Consider the following 18,934-nt stretch of genomic DNA (forward strand, 5'->3'; position numbering starts at 1 on the left):
CGTGAAGCAGTAATGCGTTTCGGTTTGAAGGGTAGGGCAGCCGTTGTAACTATACTGAGATCTTAGAACTTATATCTCAAGTTGGGTGGCGCATTTACGTTGTAGATGTCTATGGGCTCCAGTAACCACTTAACAGGTGGGCTGCTTGTCCAACCATCTAAGCAATAACATTTTTTTGTCTAAAATGGACAGTAGAATGGTAGATTTTTGTATGAAATCAAAAGACCATTTGCATATGTATTTTGTATGTGTATGCATGTATTTTAACGGCCGTCTGGTGTAGTGTTAAGTGACATGGTCACTACACAAGGGGGTCGCGGGTTCGAATCCCGCCAAGGGAAGATATTTGTATGATAAATATAAATGTCTTTATGGATGTATATTAAATATATGTACGTGTATAATAAAAATCTTACATTTATTTCCGTTATCTGGTACCTGTAACACAAGTTCTTTACGAACTTATCACGGGACCAGTTAACGTGGCGTGATTGTTAGTAAATATTTATTTATTTATTATTATTATTATATGTAAATCGTGAAATGCATAAAACTCTTTTGTTATCCAACACGATTTCATCGGATTTCTTTCTTCTACTTCGTTCGCCTTTTCATTAGGAATAGCAAATGAATGGCCAGATGTTTGTTGGTCATTAACAGAGTACTTTTATCTAGTAACATAGCTCCATACTCAGAAATTTCAGTAATAACCAATAGGGAACGAAAAATAAATTGGCTTCGAACTTATTTTAGTAACTAATGCCATTGTAATTTGTCAAGTATTTAGGTATAGCACAAAACTAGCAAAAAAAACAAGAATCCAATGTATATTCATATGATAATTACAGGTTCCAAATTTAATGTATAATACTTAAATTGTTATGTTAATGTTTTTTTATCATAGTTATTAATTCACTTCAAGACGTTTGAATAACATGAAAATTTGCACACGTATCTCGGACCGATAAGAATTTAAAGAATGTTTTTACTTTACCTTAGTAATAGTTTTTAAACGAAATTTACGTATATTTATTGTAATAGTATTTAATGTATATTTCTAACGACTATGCTGTATAGCAGTTACGCTATTTCCAAGGATTTGATGAAACTTTTAAATGCTGATACGGTTATTGTTACAAACAAAAATCTGAATGATAGTTAGTTTAAACAATTACTATGCTGACGGGATGGATGTAATATGGTCTGCGTAAACCCTTTTTTTTTTTTATTGCTTAGATGAGTGGACGAGCTCACAGCCCACCTGGTGTTAAGTGGTTACTGGAGCCCATAGACATCTACAACGTAAATGCGCCACCCACCTTGAGATATAAGTTCTAAGGTCTCAATTATAGTTACAACGGCTGCCCCACCCTTCAAACCGAAACGCATTACTGCTTCACGGCAGAAATAGGTAGGGTGGTGGTACCTACCCGTGCGGACTCACAAGAGGTCCTACCACCAGTAATTACGCAAATTATAATTTTGCGGGTTTCATTTTTATTACACGATGTTATTCCTTCACCGTGGAAATCAACCGTGAACATTTGTTGAGTACGTATTTCATTAGAAAAATTGGTAACCACCTGCGGGATTCAAACACCGGTGCATCGCTCAACACGAATGCACCGGACGTCTTATCCGTTAGGCCACGACGACTTCAAAACCCTGTCCCGCCGTCTCAATAGCTCCGACTGGGTTCCCGCCCGGTCCGGGGTAGGGCGCCGGCTGTGAGCGGCAAGAGGTTTTAGTGAGGTTCGACTCTCACATACCCCACCTGCCGTGCGGGTGGGAATCCGGCGATTTTCTACTGTGGAAAAAAAACTGTACATCAGCATATGAGTTTGAGTCGTGCCCTCCTCCTCTTTCAGTCGATAATCTTCAATTCTGAGGATTGTGGCCTTTCTGAATAGTATTCTCGCGGACTATCCTGCTTCAGCTCTGTCTACCTTTATCTGCGTGGATGGCACCGTGGACTGAGGTGTTGAGGGTAGAGTATATCTAGTCCGACCAGTGCATTGAACTTCTGTCTCTGGGCTTACTTCCGCATAACTTGCTTTTTATTGACAGCTTTTTGAAATTATCTCTTTCTGGAATACGTCTCCAGAACTCGAAGCTGCCCCATATAAGTTCGTTATAATTCAAAATTATACCATAATAATTAAAAAATATCACCCATCATAGCAATAAAAAAAAAATGTTTTTCTCTTCGAAAATAAGTAGTTTGAAAAATAAGAAATTGTATGAAAAATTGTAAAATGAATTTAGTCTTAATGAATTCAATATGCTTCATTTAGATCACTTAAGTGTAGAGGGTAAAAGGTTCTGGAGGGAATTTGACAATTTATATATTGGTGAGAACCTTTAATTGGCTTTTTGTTTCTATTGTTTGTTATATTATTATACTTTGTTAGTTGGCTGTTGGTTCTCCTTGTATGAAATAAATAAATAAAAAACGAAAATTGGCCTATTGGGGTTTCATAAAACTACTTTTTAGGTATTAAATCTCAAAGTATCCTATCAAATCTTATTTCAAAGAATTCCATTTACTATTACAACTTATTTACAACTTACAACTTATTTCAAAGAAATTTCTTTATTATTCAACGAATGGATTAGGTGGATATTTTTTTATATTACAAATCAAATTCTTTAAAATTACCATCTTTAGTTTTTTTATCGCATTTACTTTCTAGCATTGTCCCGTTTTATAAAAACCATCTGTAGAATGGACTATTTTTCAAGCAAGAGACGCATTATAAGAAACTAAAAGTGTCAAATTTGTCTACAGGGCAATCAATTTCCCGGAGCCACAGTCCCAGGTATTTGCCTTCCCGTTGACCGGTCCAGTACGCCTCCCCCTGCGTCCTCAGCCAGAGGCACCTTCCGGTCCTGAACCCAGGATGCCTTTTGGACCTGGTCCTGACGCTAGAATGCCACCATTCGCACAAGCTCCTGAACAAAGAATGCCGCCCTTCGCTCCACTAGGCCCGATGGCACCAGTTAGCCGCCAGGCGTCCTTCCCGCTGCCGGTAAGTTTTAATATATTCTGTACATTAATTTTTTTTTTAAAAGAAGACGTTTTTTATTTTTTTTAATCGTGCTTTCTATCACTGGTCTATTGTTGACGGTACTATAAAAAAACGGAGGTGCCAACAAATAACATACATTTTTACATATTGGAAACCGCGATTTTATAATATTATTTAAATACTCTATATTTATAGGATGAAAGAAGATTATATTTATAGTGTTGCTCTGCATCACATAAAAGTTTTACGATTACATTATCAGTTTAATTTGTAAGATTCCATTTCACGGTTAATATGGCGTGAGGAAGTCAGTTAACCGAACATGTAACACGATATTGAGACGCAATTTTCAACCTAATGCTCGAATCACATTGTTTTACATCTGCGACATGCTTCACTTCATAATTGACCTGGTTACAGTTAAATTGATTTAGTAATATAAAAGCGAGTAGATTTGATGTTTATGCTTAAATATAAGACCGACAGTGACTTGGCCTTGTCTCTGGCATTGCTGTTGTCCAGGAGTTACGGTGATTACTTACCGTGAGGCGGGTTGTGTGATCGTCGGTATTCTAAGGCAAACGAAAAAGCTTCTCTTAGGTGAATTGAGAAATTTAAACTTAAAAAGAAGGATCTTTTTTTCAATTAAAAATATATCGTCAAGGGAGGCTAAGTGTATTATTATTATATAATTATTATACTTATATTAAATCTAATAATACAATATGGGGTGTGATATTAATTATCATGAATAAACAATTCAATAGACAACAAACAAAACTTTTCTTGCTAAGCTTGAATTTAAGGAACCTTAGCAAAAATAAATGATTAGACTTTTCACCATAAATTCGATCTCAACTCAGCATAATACTGATTACATAATTAGCGCTGGTTTTCAGTCAGCAAAGTTTTCAGTCAATGACAAAATTATCTAGATCTTATAATAGAGTGTACTAAAGTTATCTAGCAACAAGAAAAAGCTCTATTTTTACGTTGCTGCGTCCCACATGATGTTGAGTGATCACTGTCAGCAGCTTGGTATAGAAAAGGCCTTACTTTACTAACCTTTAAATATACTTTTAAGTTACAAATAACAATGTTACTAAATCTGTAGTATATTGCGGTAATCTATGATTGGCAACAATAGTTTCATCTAAGATATGAATAATCTGTGGCTGATATCCGGAATCGCTACGTACACACTGACGCTTACTCAACAGGTTTAAACTCAATGTAATAATACATAATATAAATTTACTCTTTATAAAGAAGTATGGAAACAATTTCTATTGTCTCAAGGTTCAGACACTGATTTTTAGGTTACACTATTTCTTAAAAATTACATGAAAATAGATCGTTATCCAGATTACATGCTTAGATGTTAAAATAAATATTGAAATAATTATTAAATTTAATCTTTACAGAGTCTTAAATAAAACAAGTCTTAATTGTAGTATAGCTTAATTCATATCCCATAGAGATTCACGCTGTGAACAGACTTAAGTGAGTAAGTAATGAGTTAAGTGCACGGTATACATATCCCGTATCTATAAATATTATATGTTCGAGTAATTTATTGACGCAAGTCGGGTATTTATTAACTACTAGCGATTATTCATACCGTAATAATGACTATTTTTGGAAACTTTTTTCCTGTCAATTTTAGGCGCGAAGCAGTGGGAAAGGATAGAGGTTATACAATATGATGGGGATTTTTGTGGAAATGTGTGAAAGGTGTCCGGATTCTTAACTTCGTGATATCTGTGAACCGTCGTAAACACAAGGGAGGTCGTGAGCTTGTTTGTACAAAACATAAAAAAATTAAAATAAAATTGGCTTCTCGAAATACCAAAATATATTTAAATTTAACTTCTTACGCAAAAAATCCAACGAATTATATAAGCTGTTAGTATATCAAAAGTATAACTTATATAAAATAACAAAATAAAAATGGCCTCTATATTTCTTACAAAATAATACGTAGTAATAACGGTATATGAAAAAAGAATGCTATAACAATGCTAAATCTACTTACTATGTAATTCAGTTATATATTATTCATATTGTTGCTAGCAAAACATTATCGTTTAATAATTTATCGTAATATTTAATTTTTTATATTTTTTTATTTTTATGGATTTGCAATCCGTCCTTAGATGAAGGCGGCCCGGCCCTCCAAGGAAAACCAATGATTCCTATTTTGTACATATTGACTTATAATTTCTAAATAATTAATAATTAATTTTGATAATTGTCATCATTAATATTCGTTACATCTTTGATTTGAATTTAGCTCGATGGATTGTGTTGAATATAAAAAGTATATAAACCATCTGCAGAAACGTGAAATGCTGATGTTCGATTGCTTCACATTGATCATATGATCATTTTGTTTCAAGCCCTGTTATATATAAGATCCTGATTACTATCTATGAAAGTAAATAACTTTTTACCAGACAATTTAAAAGTAATGCTTGAATAAAAAAGGGAATAAATGATCATAAAATTATTTTATGTGAAGGTAACTAGCTTAAAATTCCATTTTGAAAATAAACAACTCAGTAAAGAGTTTAAATGACGAAAGCCCGTTCTGCTTGACATTACGTATGCATTGTTCTTTAAACGGATTTCTTAATAACATATTGAGAACTTATTCCGTTTCCCCCATCCAACAGTTCAGTATTTGGTTACAATGGAATTGTAAGATGAGTCGGAAAACGAGTGGGTGAAGTAGTTACTAAGAGCTCACGCTCGGGCGTAACTTGATTACAGAATGTCATAGAAACAACAAAGCGAATGCCGCCAGCCATCTCGAAATATGAGGCTAAAATCTCAATTGTATTTGTATACAAGTATGTCTTCGCTTTAAACTGTAATGCCTCACTCGGCAGAAATAAATAGTCAGGACACCTTTCTGCATCAGTACCTAATCGAGCTTTTAATCGAATCGAGCTTACAAAAAGTCCCGTTATTAACGAAAAGCTGGAAAAGCTACATCTTATTTTGTGTAGGATGTACAAAATGTCTTATAATTTCATTGAAGGAATAATTAAATTGAATTTCACTAAACTCCTTATATTAGTGTCTTAGAATTCTCCATTAAACATCAGAAGTTAAAGATACTGCGGTTGTGGAGAATGCTTGTATCTTCTCCGTATTGCATCTGGTCTAGTTGTTAGTGTTTTACATAAAAACTTTTACGTAATAGCGTCATTACCGTACAGTAGGTGGCGTGCAAGTCTTTTCAACAAAGCTCGTATTTTTAAACTTTAGCTATAGCTACAGCGAAGTGTGGCATTTGTCGTAACTATTTTAGTATTTAATGGATGCTGTAGAAAATTCCTTTCTTTTGCCTACCTATCTTCTAGTAGCCTCGGGGCTATTCTGGATTCACTGTGACTAGTGGATGAGCTCACGGGTCTCAGTCTGAAAGAATTTGCTAATATCTAAAGTCCTAAAAAGTCCTAGTTCTAAAAAAATAGTGTTTTTCTGAATCTGTCAAGAAATTTGTACTAGCTTATATAATGACTCCGTACGAACGAGGTATTATTTTACTTTTGCCCCAAATTTAGCATTTGAGGCGTTAAATGTTAGGGATTTTTTCTGTCAACACAAAGGGTGCTGGCAAACGATAAACAGCAGGTGCTTTGTGAACTTGCTTGCCTCCTAAACTAATCGAAAATAGTTGATTATTCCATTGTCTCTATTACCATACTATTATGTACTAGTATGTGATTTATAATTAAAGCTTATTACATCATAGTGGTACATAGAACCAAATATACTTTTTACGAATTTCTCTATTGTCAAAAAGTTGTTATTTTCGGTTCTGTTTCACTTTAATTTAACAAAGATGGAGACTGAAGTTTGAAGTTCTTAGAATAGAACGTAATTGTGTGGTTTTTTGAAGATTAAGTTCGACCTTGAACTTCGTTTTTGTTCACAGCGGCTAGTGGTGCTTTTGTCATCAAATAGTGATAAGATAGTTTGTTCTTTTTTATCTAATTGATTACTGCTACGTATGTTTATACTTGAAATGTTTAATGTTCATATTGAATGAAATTCATGGAAATAATCAGGCACTTATTTCTTAATCCCTAATCACTGGTAGCCTAATAGGCTATTCCAATTACATTACATAATTATTCCAATTAGGTGAGCTCATGGGGCTCAATCTGACAGAATTTGTTAACACTAGCCCCTAGCATCAGCAATGCTGCGCTGAATTTACCACCGAATCGGAATCGCGAGCACTGAGAAGATCCAACAAGAAACTCAGAGAGCACCAGTAACTAGCTGGAAATGATGTACATTTATAATTTTTAATACTATTTTATTTGCGTACAATAAATTATAAGAAATTAAAAACTTCGAAAATCTTAAACTTTCAACTTTCTGGAATCAAACAGTCGATTTCATTCACCGAACCAAGTTTTGAATTACTAGGCTGATGTACAGAAATAAATCACAATTCACGAGGGAGATCTGCCCATAAAAGTTTTATATTCGAAGTGGAAGTTTGATGAACATTTTCAAAGATTGCGAAGTTGTGAGTAATTTATGTCGGATACATTTAGGAAATAACATCCGGCCATGGAAACCTGGGTGAGTTTCCTGATTCTACTTGATTCTTATACGCGTAGGCTTACTGGCTTTATGCTAATTGGCGATTGTAATCCAATAGTACAATGTTTAAAGAACGCTTTTGCCCGTACTCCGGTGAATCCCTAAGTCACTTTTTATGAAATCGACGTGGTCTAAAGGAAGCCGCCGTGGTCTAAAAGATAAGATGTTCGGTGCATTCGTAACTAGAGATGTCACGGTGTTCGAATCCCGTAGGCAAGCACCAATTTTTCTAATGAAGTACGTTCTTAACGGTCGGGATTGACTTCTACGGTAAAGGAATACCTTCGTGTATTAAAAATCAAACCCGCAAAATTATAATTTGCGTAATTACTGGTGATGGTAGGATATCTTGTGAGTCCTCAAGGGTAGGTACCAACCTGCCTATACCTGCCGTGAAGCAATAAGACGTTTCGGTTTGAAGGGTGGGCAGCCTTTGTACTGTAAAAAACTGAGACCTTAGAACTCATATCTCGAGGTGGATAGCGGTATTTACATTGTAGATGTCTATGGACTTCGGCAACCACTTCAAACCAGGTGGGCCGTTATAACAATCACCCATCTAAGACTACAAGAGATGGGCTGGCGCTATTCTACGTCGACACCACCCAGCTAAAATGATATAAATATATAAATTGTCTTCCCAAATGCCCAAAAACCAAATCAATAACGTTCTGGTGTAAAAGTGTACCTATGCCCCGTCACTGGATTTTAAAATGACGAGAACGTACTAGAATGCTCTCAAATGTATTGTTTAGATTATTCATGAATATAATAAAATGAGCTGTTGTAAATGAAATAAATAAATGCACTTAAAACTAAAGAAGTGGGTAGTCGCCCGTTCTAGATGTTAATTAAAAACCCGAAACAGGTTTTACTAGTTTTGACAATCAATAATTGCAGTTGGTTTTGTACATTTTCTGGGAAATTTGTTCATGCTCAATGAAAAATAAAGATTTAAGAATTTAGTGCTATTAGTAAATTATGCTCCGACATGTATGCGGCCAATGATTTTAAATTAACGAGACTACAGAAACTCAACTACGCTTCGTGCTGATTATCGGGATATATTTTATGGAATACATCTATTTGTTGTAACATCACGCGCAATATTTGCTGATAGCTGAATTGTACTATATCAGACAATTTTCTTAAAATCAGAATAATAACCGTAGCGATTTTCTACTCAATAAAAGACACGGGTTTTCGTTTTTTGCGTCGATAATCTTGTCACTGCGTAGTGTTTTTTTTATGGTCTAGTGTTTTTAGTCAGAAATAAATCGAATTTAATCTCCAGTCGCAAAAGATTGAATTATATAATAGAAAACTGATTTTCGAAACCGATACTCGCACATAGTATGTATATAAAAAAATATTTGTGTTTGAATTTTTCTTCTTCTATAAAAATCTCTAACATTTAATTTACGCAAAGATAAGTCTGAGTGATTCAAGAAAATGAATTCCTTAGACTTATTACACTCGGATCTCGTCTCTTTTTCCAAATGAAAAGGGCTTTACGTGGCCAGTAAAGTATACAAAGGGACCGTCCATTAATGTTTGCAACCGCTCCATGGTAATAACAGTGAAATAGATAAAGAAAATTTACTTGGGTTTTACTTATTATGAAACAAGCTTAGTATTTGAATTTATTAGTTTTTATTATTATTTTAAATCCCATTATTCAGGTGGCGATGTTTTCTATAGATGACGATTGATTGCTAATTATTTCTTAAATAAGTAGTGGAAGGTATATTTTATTATAAATCAAATGAACGAAAATACTCAAGACAAGTCGACGGTCCATTATAAACACCAATGTTTACAGGTGGTTAAGCATATTGTAAATCCACACGGTTAGGTTATTTCTATTTTTGTCGTGATACAGTCATGTGTTTCGGCTTAAAGCGCTGGACAGCCAAGATGCAATGGAGAGTTTTTGTATCAAGGCGAGTGACGGTATTTACGCTGTGACCCTGTGAGCCTCGGTAGCCGCATAAGACCAAGTGGGCAATGAGAGATTAAAGAATAAATGCAACTTAGTCCACGCTGCGGAGCCGGGATCCGGCGATTTTCTCCTCGTTCCAGAGATTAGCTGGAACAAACAGACAGACAGACAGATAAAAATTGTAAAAAATGCTATTTTGGTGTATGTACCGTATATATATTTATATGCATGTAGTAAAAAGCGGTTATTTCAATATTACAAACAGACACTCCAATTTTATTTATATGTATAGATAAATCTTGTCAGAGAAATGGACGAAATTATCTTTCTAATAAGCCATGTACTGTACTGTATAGATAGAACGTACGTAGCACGTATAGTGCAATAAATTTCTGTACAGTAACTAAAACGACATACACAAATAATTATTAGCTTCAATTCGAGTAGTATTTGTTGTTCTTCCTGTTTTCCTGCAATTCGAGATTGTATGTTCTGTACCGTACATTAATAGGAAAACTTCCTCCTCTGGTAGATTTGCTGAGTTGCCATGCCGAACTTTTTAATTTGTGTGCATGTAAATTTCGACGAGTTTCTACGGAAGGAATTCTCCTTGCGATCTCGTGAAGAAATATGTTTTGAAGCGAAGGTCGTTTGCTCATTAATACGGCTACATTTAGCTTAACATTTGCTAGGACATGCATTTAGCGCAAGCGATAAAATCGCTAATTGTAATACTTATTTTAGGTTTGTATTTTCGTTTTAGTATACATAGTTCATTATCTTGTGGTGTTGATTGATGTGCTGTTGAATTTTCCAAAGAGTTGCACTGGCAATTGTGTTTCATTGGAATGTTACATACCTACATCTTTATAGTTTGATTTCAAATTTGAGTTTTTAGATTAATCTTTTCCCATTTTTTCTTATCATATCGTTTTATGAAATTATCTAAATAAAATAAGCTTTAGGATTTGTTTCTGCCATTATACCTAGTCAGGTCATCAATTCTGTCACATGTTTAATGTAAAATAATTGAAACAAGTTTATTCATTATGTAACCATTCATATACCAAAATGAACTTAACAAGACATAGATTCTTATGACACTAAAGTGGCTACTTAGTCAGAATGTATGATGCGACGTAGAAAAAGAACGGCGTTCAAGGGAGACGACCAATGAAATGAATTGCCGGGAAAGTTTTGGAACCAATCTTAAAGTAATTGACCTCACTTCGAAACTTTCGATTAGATTTATGAATGTTTTATTGGCATTAAACGTTCCGCGCTCAATAGCTCCAATTTCGAGTTTTTCCCCACTCTATAAGTACCGGAAACACATACCAGATAAGTATAAGTTACTCAAAGACTCCGAATTCTTAAACAAAATTGTTGACTGCCATCATGGGTCATTAACATGACTAAAACGAGGGTTAAAATTAGAAAAAAAAATGCGTAATACTGGTATGCATGGTACCACAATCCCGCCTATTTCCACCGCGAAGTAGTCACGTGTTTCTGTTTGAAGGGTGAGACAACTGTTATACAATATAAATGAAACTTCAACTGTATTACTGTCTTAAGATCATGACATTTATCTTATCATGTCTATGGGTTCTAGTTAATCACTTGATAGCTGTTGGATCGTGAGCCTACAAGCAATACAAAAAATGCGTCTCATTCACTGTATTATAATACTTATTTATGTACATTTGATGAGAATTATCTCTCGAATTTCATTAAGGATCAATAGATGTTTATTTTATCGGTAAAAAAAATATACTGCACGAAACGATTAGATAACCGCTTTAGTGCGCATTTAATTTCTTCCGCAATTATGTTTTACGTAGATTTACAAGAGGTCATTTGATTCGATAACTATGATTTCGTATTGTCGAAAATATATGAATGAGCACGCGTCGGTGACTTTATACGCGTCAATTTGTCAAGAGTAATAAATTAATGATTTTACTATACGTGTCTTATATTGTAGCTCACGCTTTATTTGTAATTTAAAAATTACGAAAAAACTCACGAAATACGTGTCCCACAATAATCATACATAGTTTCTCTGTAAAAAATAACCTATATATCCTGTTGACTATTCGCTATTTGCCAACGAAAGTCGTCACTCAGTACGAAAAGATAGTAGAAGCAGGTAACTGTAATAAAAGTACCTTAAATATATTAATAACCTTAAATATTATCGAAATAAAAAGTAAACTAAAATATGTATTATTTGAAAGAAAAAAACTCGTTATTGTCAACCGACACTTTATTTACTGGTCTTGATTGGTTATTAAATCAATAAAATTATTATCTTCAGCATTAATTTATCTAGCTTGACCGACTTTTATTTTAAACCAATGGAATTAAATTCGAACAGTACGAATCGCTAGGCTCTATATAATATAATATTATAAAACTGAATAAATACACATATTCAAATTGATTCAGTCGTTGTGGTAATTAACATGCACGAACGCCCACACAAACATGCAAAGTATGTTTGATATTGTGTTATCTGTATCTCTATAAAATATGTATATTGAAGTCGCCGTGGCCTAAAGGATAAGACGTCCGGTGCATTCGTATATAGCGATGCAACGGTGATCGAATCCCGCAGGCGGGTACCAATTTTTCTAATGAAATACGTACTTAACAATGGTTCACGATTGACTTCCACGGTGAAGGAATAACATCGTGTAATAAAAATCAAACCCGCAAAATTATAATTTGCGTAATGTCTGGTGGTAGGACCTGTTGTGAGACCGCTCGGGTAGGTACCACCGCCCCGCCTGTTTCTGCCGTGAAGCAGTAATGCGTTTCGGTTTGAAGGGTGGGGCAGCCGTTGTAACTATACTGAGACCTTAGAACTTATATCTCAAGGTGTGTGGCGCATTTACGTTGTAGATGTCTATGGGTTCCAGTAACCACTTAACATCAGCTGAGGCTGTGAGCTCGTCCACACATCTAGGCAATAAATAAAAAAATAATAACATTTAATTTATTTGTTATATTGAAGTTAACTTTAGGTACATTCGTATTGTTCGGGAACCTGAGAGACAAGACCCTCGCTTCTATTGTCTGCCCATCGTAATATCCTGATGGGTTAATTAATGCCTTAACGCTTCAATAAACGACGGTAGTCAGGTTTCAAGCTTCCACGGAATAATGAAGTATTTTAATTGCTCAATCACCGAGTGGTGTGGCTGTTTTGATACGTTTGTTCAATATTTCACAAACGTTTCAATGTTCGTAATTATTTGTCATGTAGAAGATGATTAATTGGAAACGTTTCATTGAAGATTTATTTAAACAACCCTATTGCTGATTTCTCGATTAATCTATCTATCTCTTAGGTTTATGGCGTTTCCTTTTAGATTTCGCCAATGTCAAGTGTACATAATGCTCTGCTTTCTATAGCGGGCTTCGTGAACGGGCAAGGTCACAGATAGTCACTAAGAATTAAGTGAGTAGCTGAGAATGTTTGATGACAGGATCTCTGTTGATTTACCTAAAACAAATAAGACGCACACAATATATATACAGGGGTTAGTTCATTAAAAGACAGACAAACTAAGAATATAAACGAAAGGGGAGTTGACAAGGGAAAGAAGAGATTTGAAATCAATGGGGCGAGGAATATCAGGAGGAAGGAGATCATAGAGGGAAGAAGATAAACGAGGACAACTGAAAAAGATGTGATTTGGAGAGCCTTCGTCAAGACCACATTCTTCTCGACTAATATTTCAACGTCTGACTTTGACACTCAGGTACAGTTACGAAGGATATGTACGTTGTGAGAGATTTAAAACAAAAATTCGCAAAAATCAGGGTCGATCGGTCATTGCACCCGCTACTGGTTCCACAGGCAAAAACCGCACATGGACTTATGCAATCACGAACGTTCCGGTTTCGGTCAACGGCTACTTATTATGAACCTTTCATTTATCATTATCGAGCACAAGGACCGCGAAAAAATACTGCTAATAACCAATACAAGCTGCGAGTATGTATATGTATATATGACTTAAACGCAGTGAATTGCGATACATATAGAAGACATACTCTTATGCCGGCTATACCGTGAAAATAATTATCCTTCAAAGAGATATAAATCCTACCGGTAATCATATTGTATAATTCCAGTCGCATTCAATTAGATTATCTAAATAAAATGTACGGAGCTGGTTAATAATTCCATTACTTTGGTTTTGCATCTCGTACCGTATTATCTAAAGATAATGAAATTCTCGAGGCAATGGACTGATTATGGTTTCGATATTCAAGCATAAGTTCATGTCTACAAAAATAACGCTGTCTACTTCATATTTTTATTTTATCCAAAGGATATCTTTTGTACAAATTATGCTGTTAGTCGCTAAAACAGCTCTTTTCTTAATAAACCGTTGCCGCTGTAATTATAAAAATAAACCATAAGATTACCTTGCAAGTATTGATAAATGAATATAATATAGGATTAAATAGCATTTTAACCTTTTGTTATTTATCTCATTAAGAATATATGTTTACACGTTCAATACAATGTTTTTTTTTTAGTCGTGTTTGTGTCATAATCAAGCGGTGCCGAGTTTTATTTGTTGAAAATCACTCTTGAAGCTTTCAATCATAAGCTGCGGCGTAGTTGGCTGACACGGGTAAAAAGTGATAAAGATCTTTTTGCAGATCCGGATGTTAACTGGTGTAGTAGGGGCTGTATTATGAGTATTATGAATACGAAGGCTTGTGAATTTGTAAGGATAGTACCAGATTATTTATTTCTGTTGCAAGGGAATCACGGGTTCCGATCTGAAGGTTCAGAAAACGATATCACCGTCGTTATGGCCTAGTGGTTAATGGTAACTCGAACTATTGTACCACCGGGCTTTGATTCTCAGTCTATATCAAAATCTTCCTGAAAGATATTTAGTTCTTGGAATCCTGATGTATTTGTAATCTATAATGTTTCTGGTACATATATTGCAGATTTTTTTGTTAGCTTGGGATTCGATTCGAATTTGGAACTATAATATATTTAATTTAATGTAACTGCGAATTCCAGTTAGTGTTTTTCAAGATGGCGTCGATATTCATGCTCTAGAAGTCTATGAATTTCAGTAATGGCTTAAAATCATATGAACTTCGCTTGTATCGCGTAATAGAAAAAAAAAACTCCATAAGTACTTGCAAAATAGAACTAGAACATTTTTCCACTTCAACAAAGACAGAACATTGTCATAGAAGTCTTAAAATGAAGTTAATGTTTTCCTCAAGTGGAAGGTGAACGGGAAAATACAACTTAAAATAAAAGTGCAAAGTAAAATATCACTACGTTAAACATATATGTTTATTTAGAAGTATTGAATACTGTGCCGTGGAAATTTACAGAAGCATCATTATAGTGTAGACACATCCGTTTTTATTTGCTTCAACGCCACACGTGGCAATAATTTTATGGAAAATTGATCTATAAAATGATCGTACTCTTTAATAAACATTATTTTAATGTTGAAAAATTATCTTTGCTTATTAATAACTTGTGACCATTGTCATTTGTATTTCAGTCATGTATTATATGTGACGTTTGTGGTAATATTTACACAGAGATATTTTGAATAGTCTCTTCGGTATAGTATGTTTATTAAAACATAGCCCTGTTAAAAAAGAGAATACGGGACCACGCAAAAGATTCATTGTGCATTCAAAGGTGCATTCAAATTAAGACCTGGCCATGTTGCAATGACTCTCCGATGTCACACGCTAATAAACGAGTAATGCTTTAAAAGAAAAAAAAATCGATTTTAAAATCGAACATTCGTGAAATCGTAGGGATTTAGGGTGTTTCCGAATTAAAATTTCTTAACGGTTGAAGGTACGACGTGGGTTGCAGGGTCGACGCGACAAATATGAACATCGTTTTTAAAACGTGATACTGCTTTAAGTGACAGCAAGAGGTCGTAAAAATCAAATATGTCCTTTACATCAGTTGAAATAAATAAACGACAATGCCAGCTCCGCGATCAAATTTCGGCGTGTGAGGTCTTCGATCAGCACTATTGTTGATGGGAAGTGTGAGATATAAAAAAAATATAACGTATTACTGGTGGTATTACGAGTATAGGCGACCGTCCATGACAACGTCACGTACTGCGCCCGCAGTCACAATATATGAGCAGATATATTATGATTACTTGTTGAATAGAGATCTTCCTATCGGTATTTGATGAGAAAATATTAAATGATCGGTTTGCTGCATTGATTGCTTTTAAAATATATTTAAGACTGCAATTTATGTTGTATGTTTACTAAAGTAAATTTTGTCTTGACTGGGTGATGAACTGTGATTTGAGAGTGTGGGTGTGTGACAGATTATAGATGATGAGAGATTGTAGATGCTTCGGTTGTTATTTGCTCTGCGTCACCGTGAAGTAGCTTGAGTTGCTATATGTTTTATTGCGGTGTTGACTCTTCTACTTCTCCTGGGTTCAGTTTCGGTGATGCTTGGACGTTCGGGCGAGAGTGCAGTAGAGTCTAGTGAGAGTTTAGTGGGTGGCTATGGAGACTAAGAGACACTCAGCATTGAGTGGACATGGATTGAAGAAGACGGAAGCCGTACATACTCCAACTCCTTAGCGCGAGAATATAATAGGCGATTAGTTTTCCGGTAGAAAAATTTTATGTTTCTTATTTTAGTTTGTTTCATAAATTGTTTGTTTATACATACTAGTGAACCAATAAAAGACGAAATTCTATGATATTCTCTAATGAGCGTAATAAAGTGGACTGGAGTTTAAAGGGCCGCTCAGTTACAAGATCCCGGGCGGAGCCATATCAATATTAGAAAAATAAAATATTTAATAAGGCGATACCAGAACAAAGAAAGCAAAGATTGAATATTATAACAATCTATTAACCTGAATAAAGTGAAAGAATACTTCTTGTTTAAACATTTGTCGGCACAGATGCGACGCTGTGTTAATGTCCTGGATTATTGGAACAGAAAAGCATTATTTATTGAACGAGAGCAAACACTTTAGCCGTCTGTTTTCTTCGTGAATAGCGGTACGAGCGACCAGAGGAGATAGTGAGGCGCAAGACAATTATGGAATGTCAGTGGGCCACGCGGTGAAATGATCACTCATCACGAATAACTGTTAAAGATGTTTTTTTTGCACTCGTGTACATATATGGATGCTGCTAGGTTAGCTTTCACAATGCTTTTGTTTGCCGAAACAATGACGCGTTAGACACAACAATAAGATATTATTAGAATAAGAAGTTGTAAAATTTTAGTATGAATAATGTAAATTTAAATCTTAAGTACCTACCTACTTATGAAGTTTTTAAATTGGATTGATAGTTAGATTCGAATCTGAGGGTACGTCTAATAAATATATATAAATATAAAATAAAATATATGATAAAAATGAACTGAACTGAAATCAAAGTCTATATTTTAAACATTTCTAAAAAATAACAGGACAGATGTATCGCAAGTTTTCGGTGGTAACCTGTATAATGCAGCAAATTAATTTGAATTTGGAGTTAAGATAATTGAATAAAAACATCGAATGTATTTGAATTAATTGTATTGTCTGTGATAATAATTTCTTTAGAGGTTTTACGATTATTTCGTGGTACGTAATTTAGATTAATAGATACGATTCTCTCTCTATTCGATACTCTCTCTCGCTGAGAACTTTCTTTCAGGTATTCAAGCGTCGAAAGCGACTTGCTTTTCGATTCCAATGCCCGCGCATGACAAGTTGCTTTCTCTTTAATGATTATCGATACGCATTTGGCTTTGAATTATAGACCTTATAGCCCTTTGTTAGCCAATAAATTCAAAATGTTCTATTCAACATTTTGAATGTCACTTATATCTTTTATGGAATAAAATAAAACCTACACTCTAACAGAGACTAACGTTATAAGTCCTTTTTGTGTCTACTTAAAATCTGTGACCAAACTTTGTGATATTTAGTGCCGGAGCGTGAACGTCTGACAGTAATTGTGTAGGTAGTTGAAGGGCGGAGGGTAAATGCCCTGTTTCTTGATCGTCTCAACTGACGTTCATTCCGATGATACGTACCTATACCTGTATTTAGAAAACGAGTTAACGAAATGTCGTCGTTTGTGAGTGCATTGACAGGATCGTTTTTATTTGTTTCGTATGCAAAAATCTTGCAAATCTATATATTAATACGTGAAGCAAAAACTTTGTATCCCTTTTTACGAAAATTGCGCGGACGGAGGAGTGTGAAATTTTCCACACTTATAGAGAATACAGAGAAGAAGTGCACAATGCTAATATTTTTTTAAAATAATGCATATAAGATACATTAAATCAATAAAGAAAACATTACACACACTACATACCATGTATTTGACGCACACACGCATGCCTACTATTTATTGTTAAACTTTTGTTCTTGACGTCTGTTGTCAAATTGATAATAGATATTAAATATTGTTTGTCTTTGTTAATATTTTTTATAGAGAAGTCTTGGCGAAATTTGTGATTATAGAAGTATAAAATACAATCATAATAGTGTACAAACTTACAATTCCAATTAATTATAGTCGAATTTCGACTACTGCGGGACTTCTAGTATAAGTAAAATGGTGATACGACGAATTATTTGAAAGAAAATAAATTTACGCATAATTGCTTAAAAGCCTTACTGGTAACTGTTTGATGTACCTTAATATTTATGAGATTTTTACTTTGCCCCTAAATCAATTTTATACGGCTTAAGGCTTATTGATCGATAGTATTATTAGTGTTATATGAAAGGAACAAATTTATGTCTAGCGTAGACTGTTTGTCGACGGTGTCTGTTTCGCCGGTATTTGAATGGAATAATAAATAATACGAACTAAATTTCCTGAATGTATAATATATGTACAAATATATTTGTGTTTATATAGATTGGCAAACGAACTCACGAATAACCATGGATACCTTAAGACATGAGATTAAAGTCTCAATTTTCGAAAATTGGTTTTGAGCACCGGAAATGTCACATCACCTAATACGAATACATTGGAATTGTTACAACTTAAAGAGTTTCAATTTAAATAACTAAATGTATGGATGTAAGTTTAAATAAACAAGCTATCAGAGAAATCAAGAGTATTGATTTGCTCGTAGAAAAGCAAACTTATAAATGTTATTTATATAAAGATGAGTTAAGCCAATGTAAATTTTTACGCGATTGCGTTGAAATTTGTAGCCTCAGTTTTATAAAATCAGGTTTCACGAGGTTGACTTTGTGTTTTGATCATAAAATGCTGCGAGCGATGCTGTCCAAATGACACACTTTTAGCAGTGACTCAT

General features: G+C 34.4%; 1 protein-coding gene across 1 annotated transcript in view; it reads left to right on the forward strand.

Moving 5' to 3' along the window:
* Msr-110 (DUF3736 domain-containing protein Msr-110) overlaps positions 1-18,934 on the forward strand; it is a 66,642-nt gene that overhangs the window by 26,384 nt on the left and 21,324 nt on the right. The window contains exon 6 of the mRNA XM_028183182.2: positions 2,789-3,029. Within this exon, the coding sequence (XP_028038983.2) occupies positions 2,789-3,029 (241 nt within the window). The remainder of the gene's footprint in view (positions 1-2,788; positions 3,030-18,934) is intronic.

Source organism: Bombyx mandarina, chromosome 11 (genome assembly GCF_030267445.1).
Source record: "Bombyx mandarina strain Sakado chromosome 11, ASM3026744v2".
Lineage (NCBI taxonomy): Eukaryota > Metazoa > Arthropoda > Insecta > Lepidoptera > Bombycidae > Bombyx > Bombyx mandarina.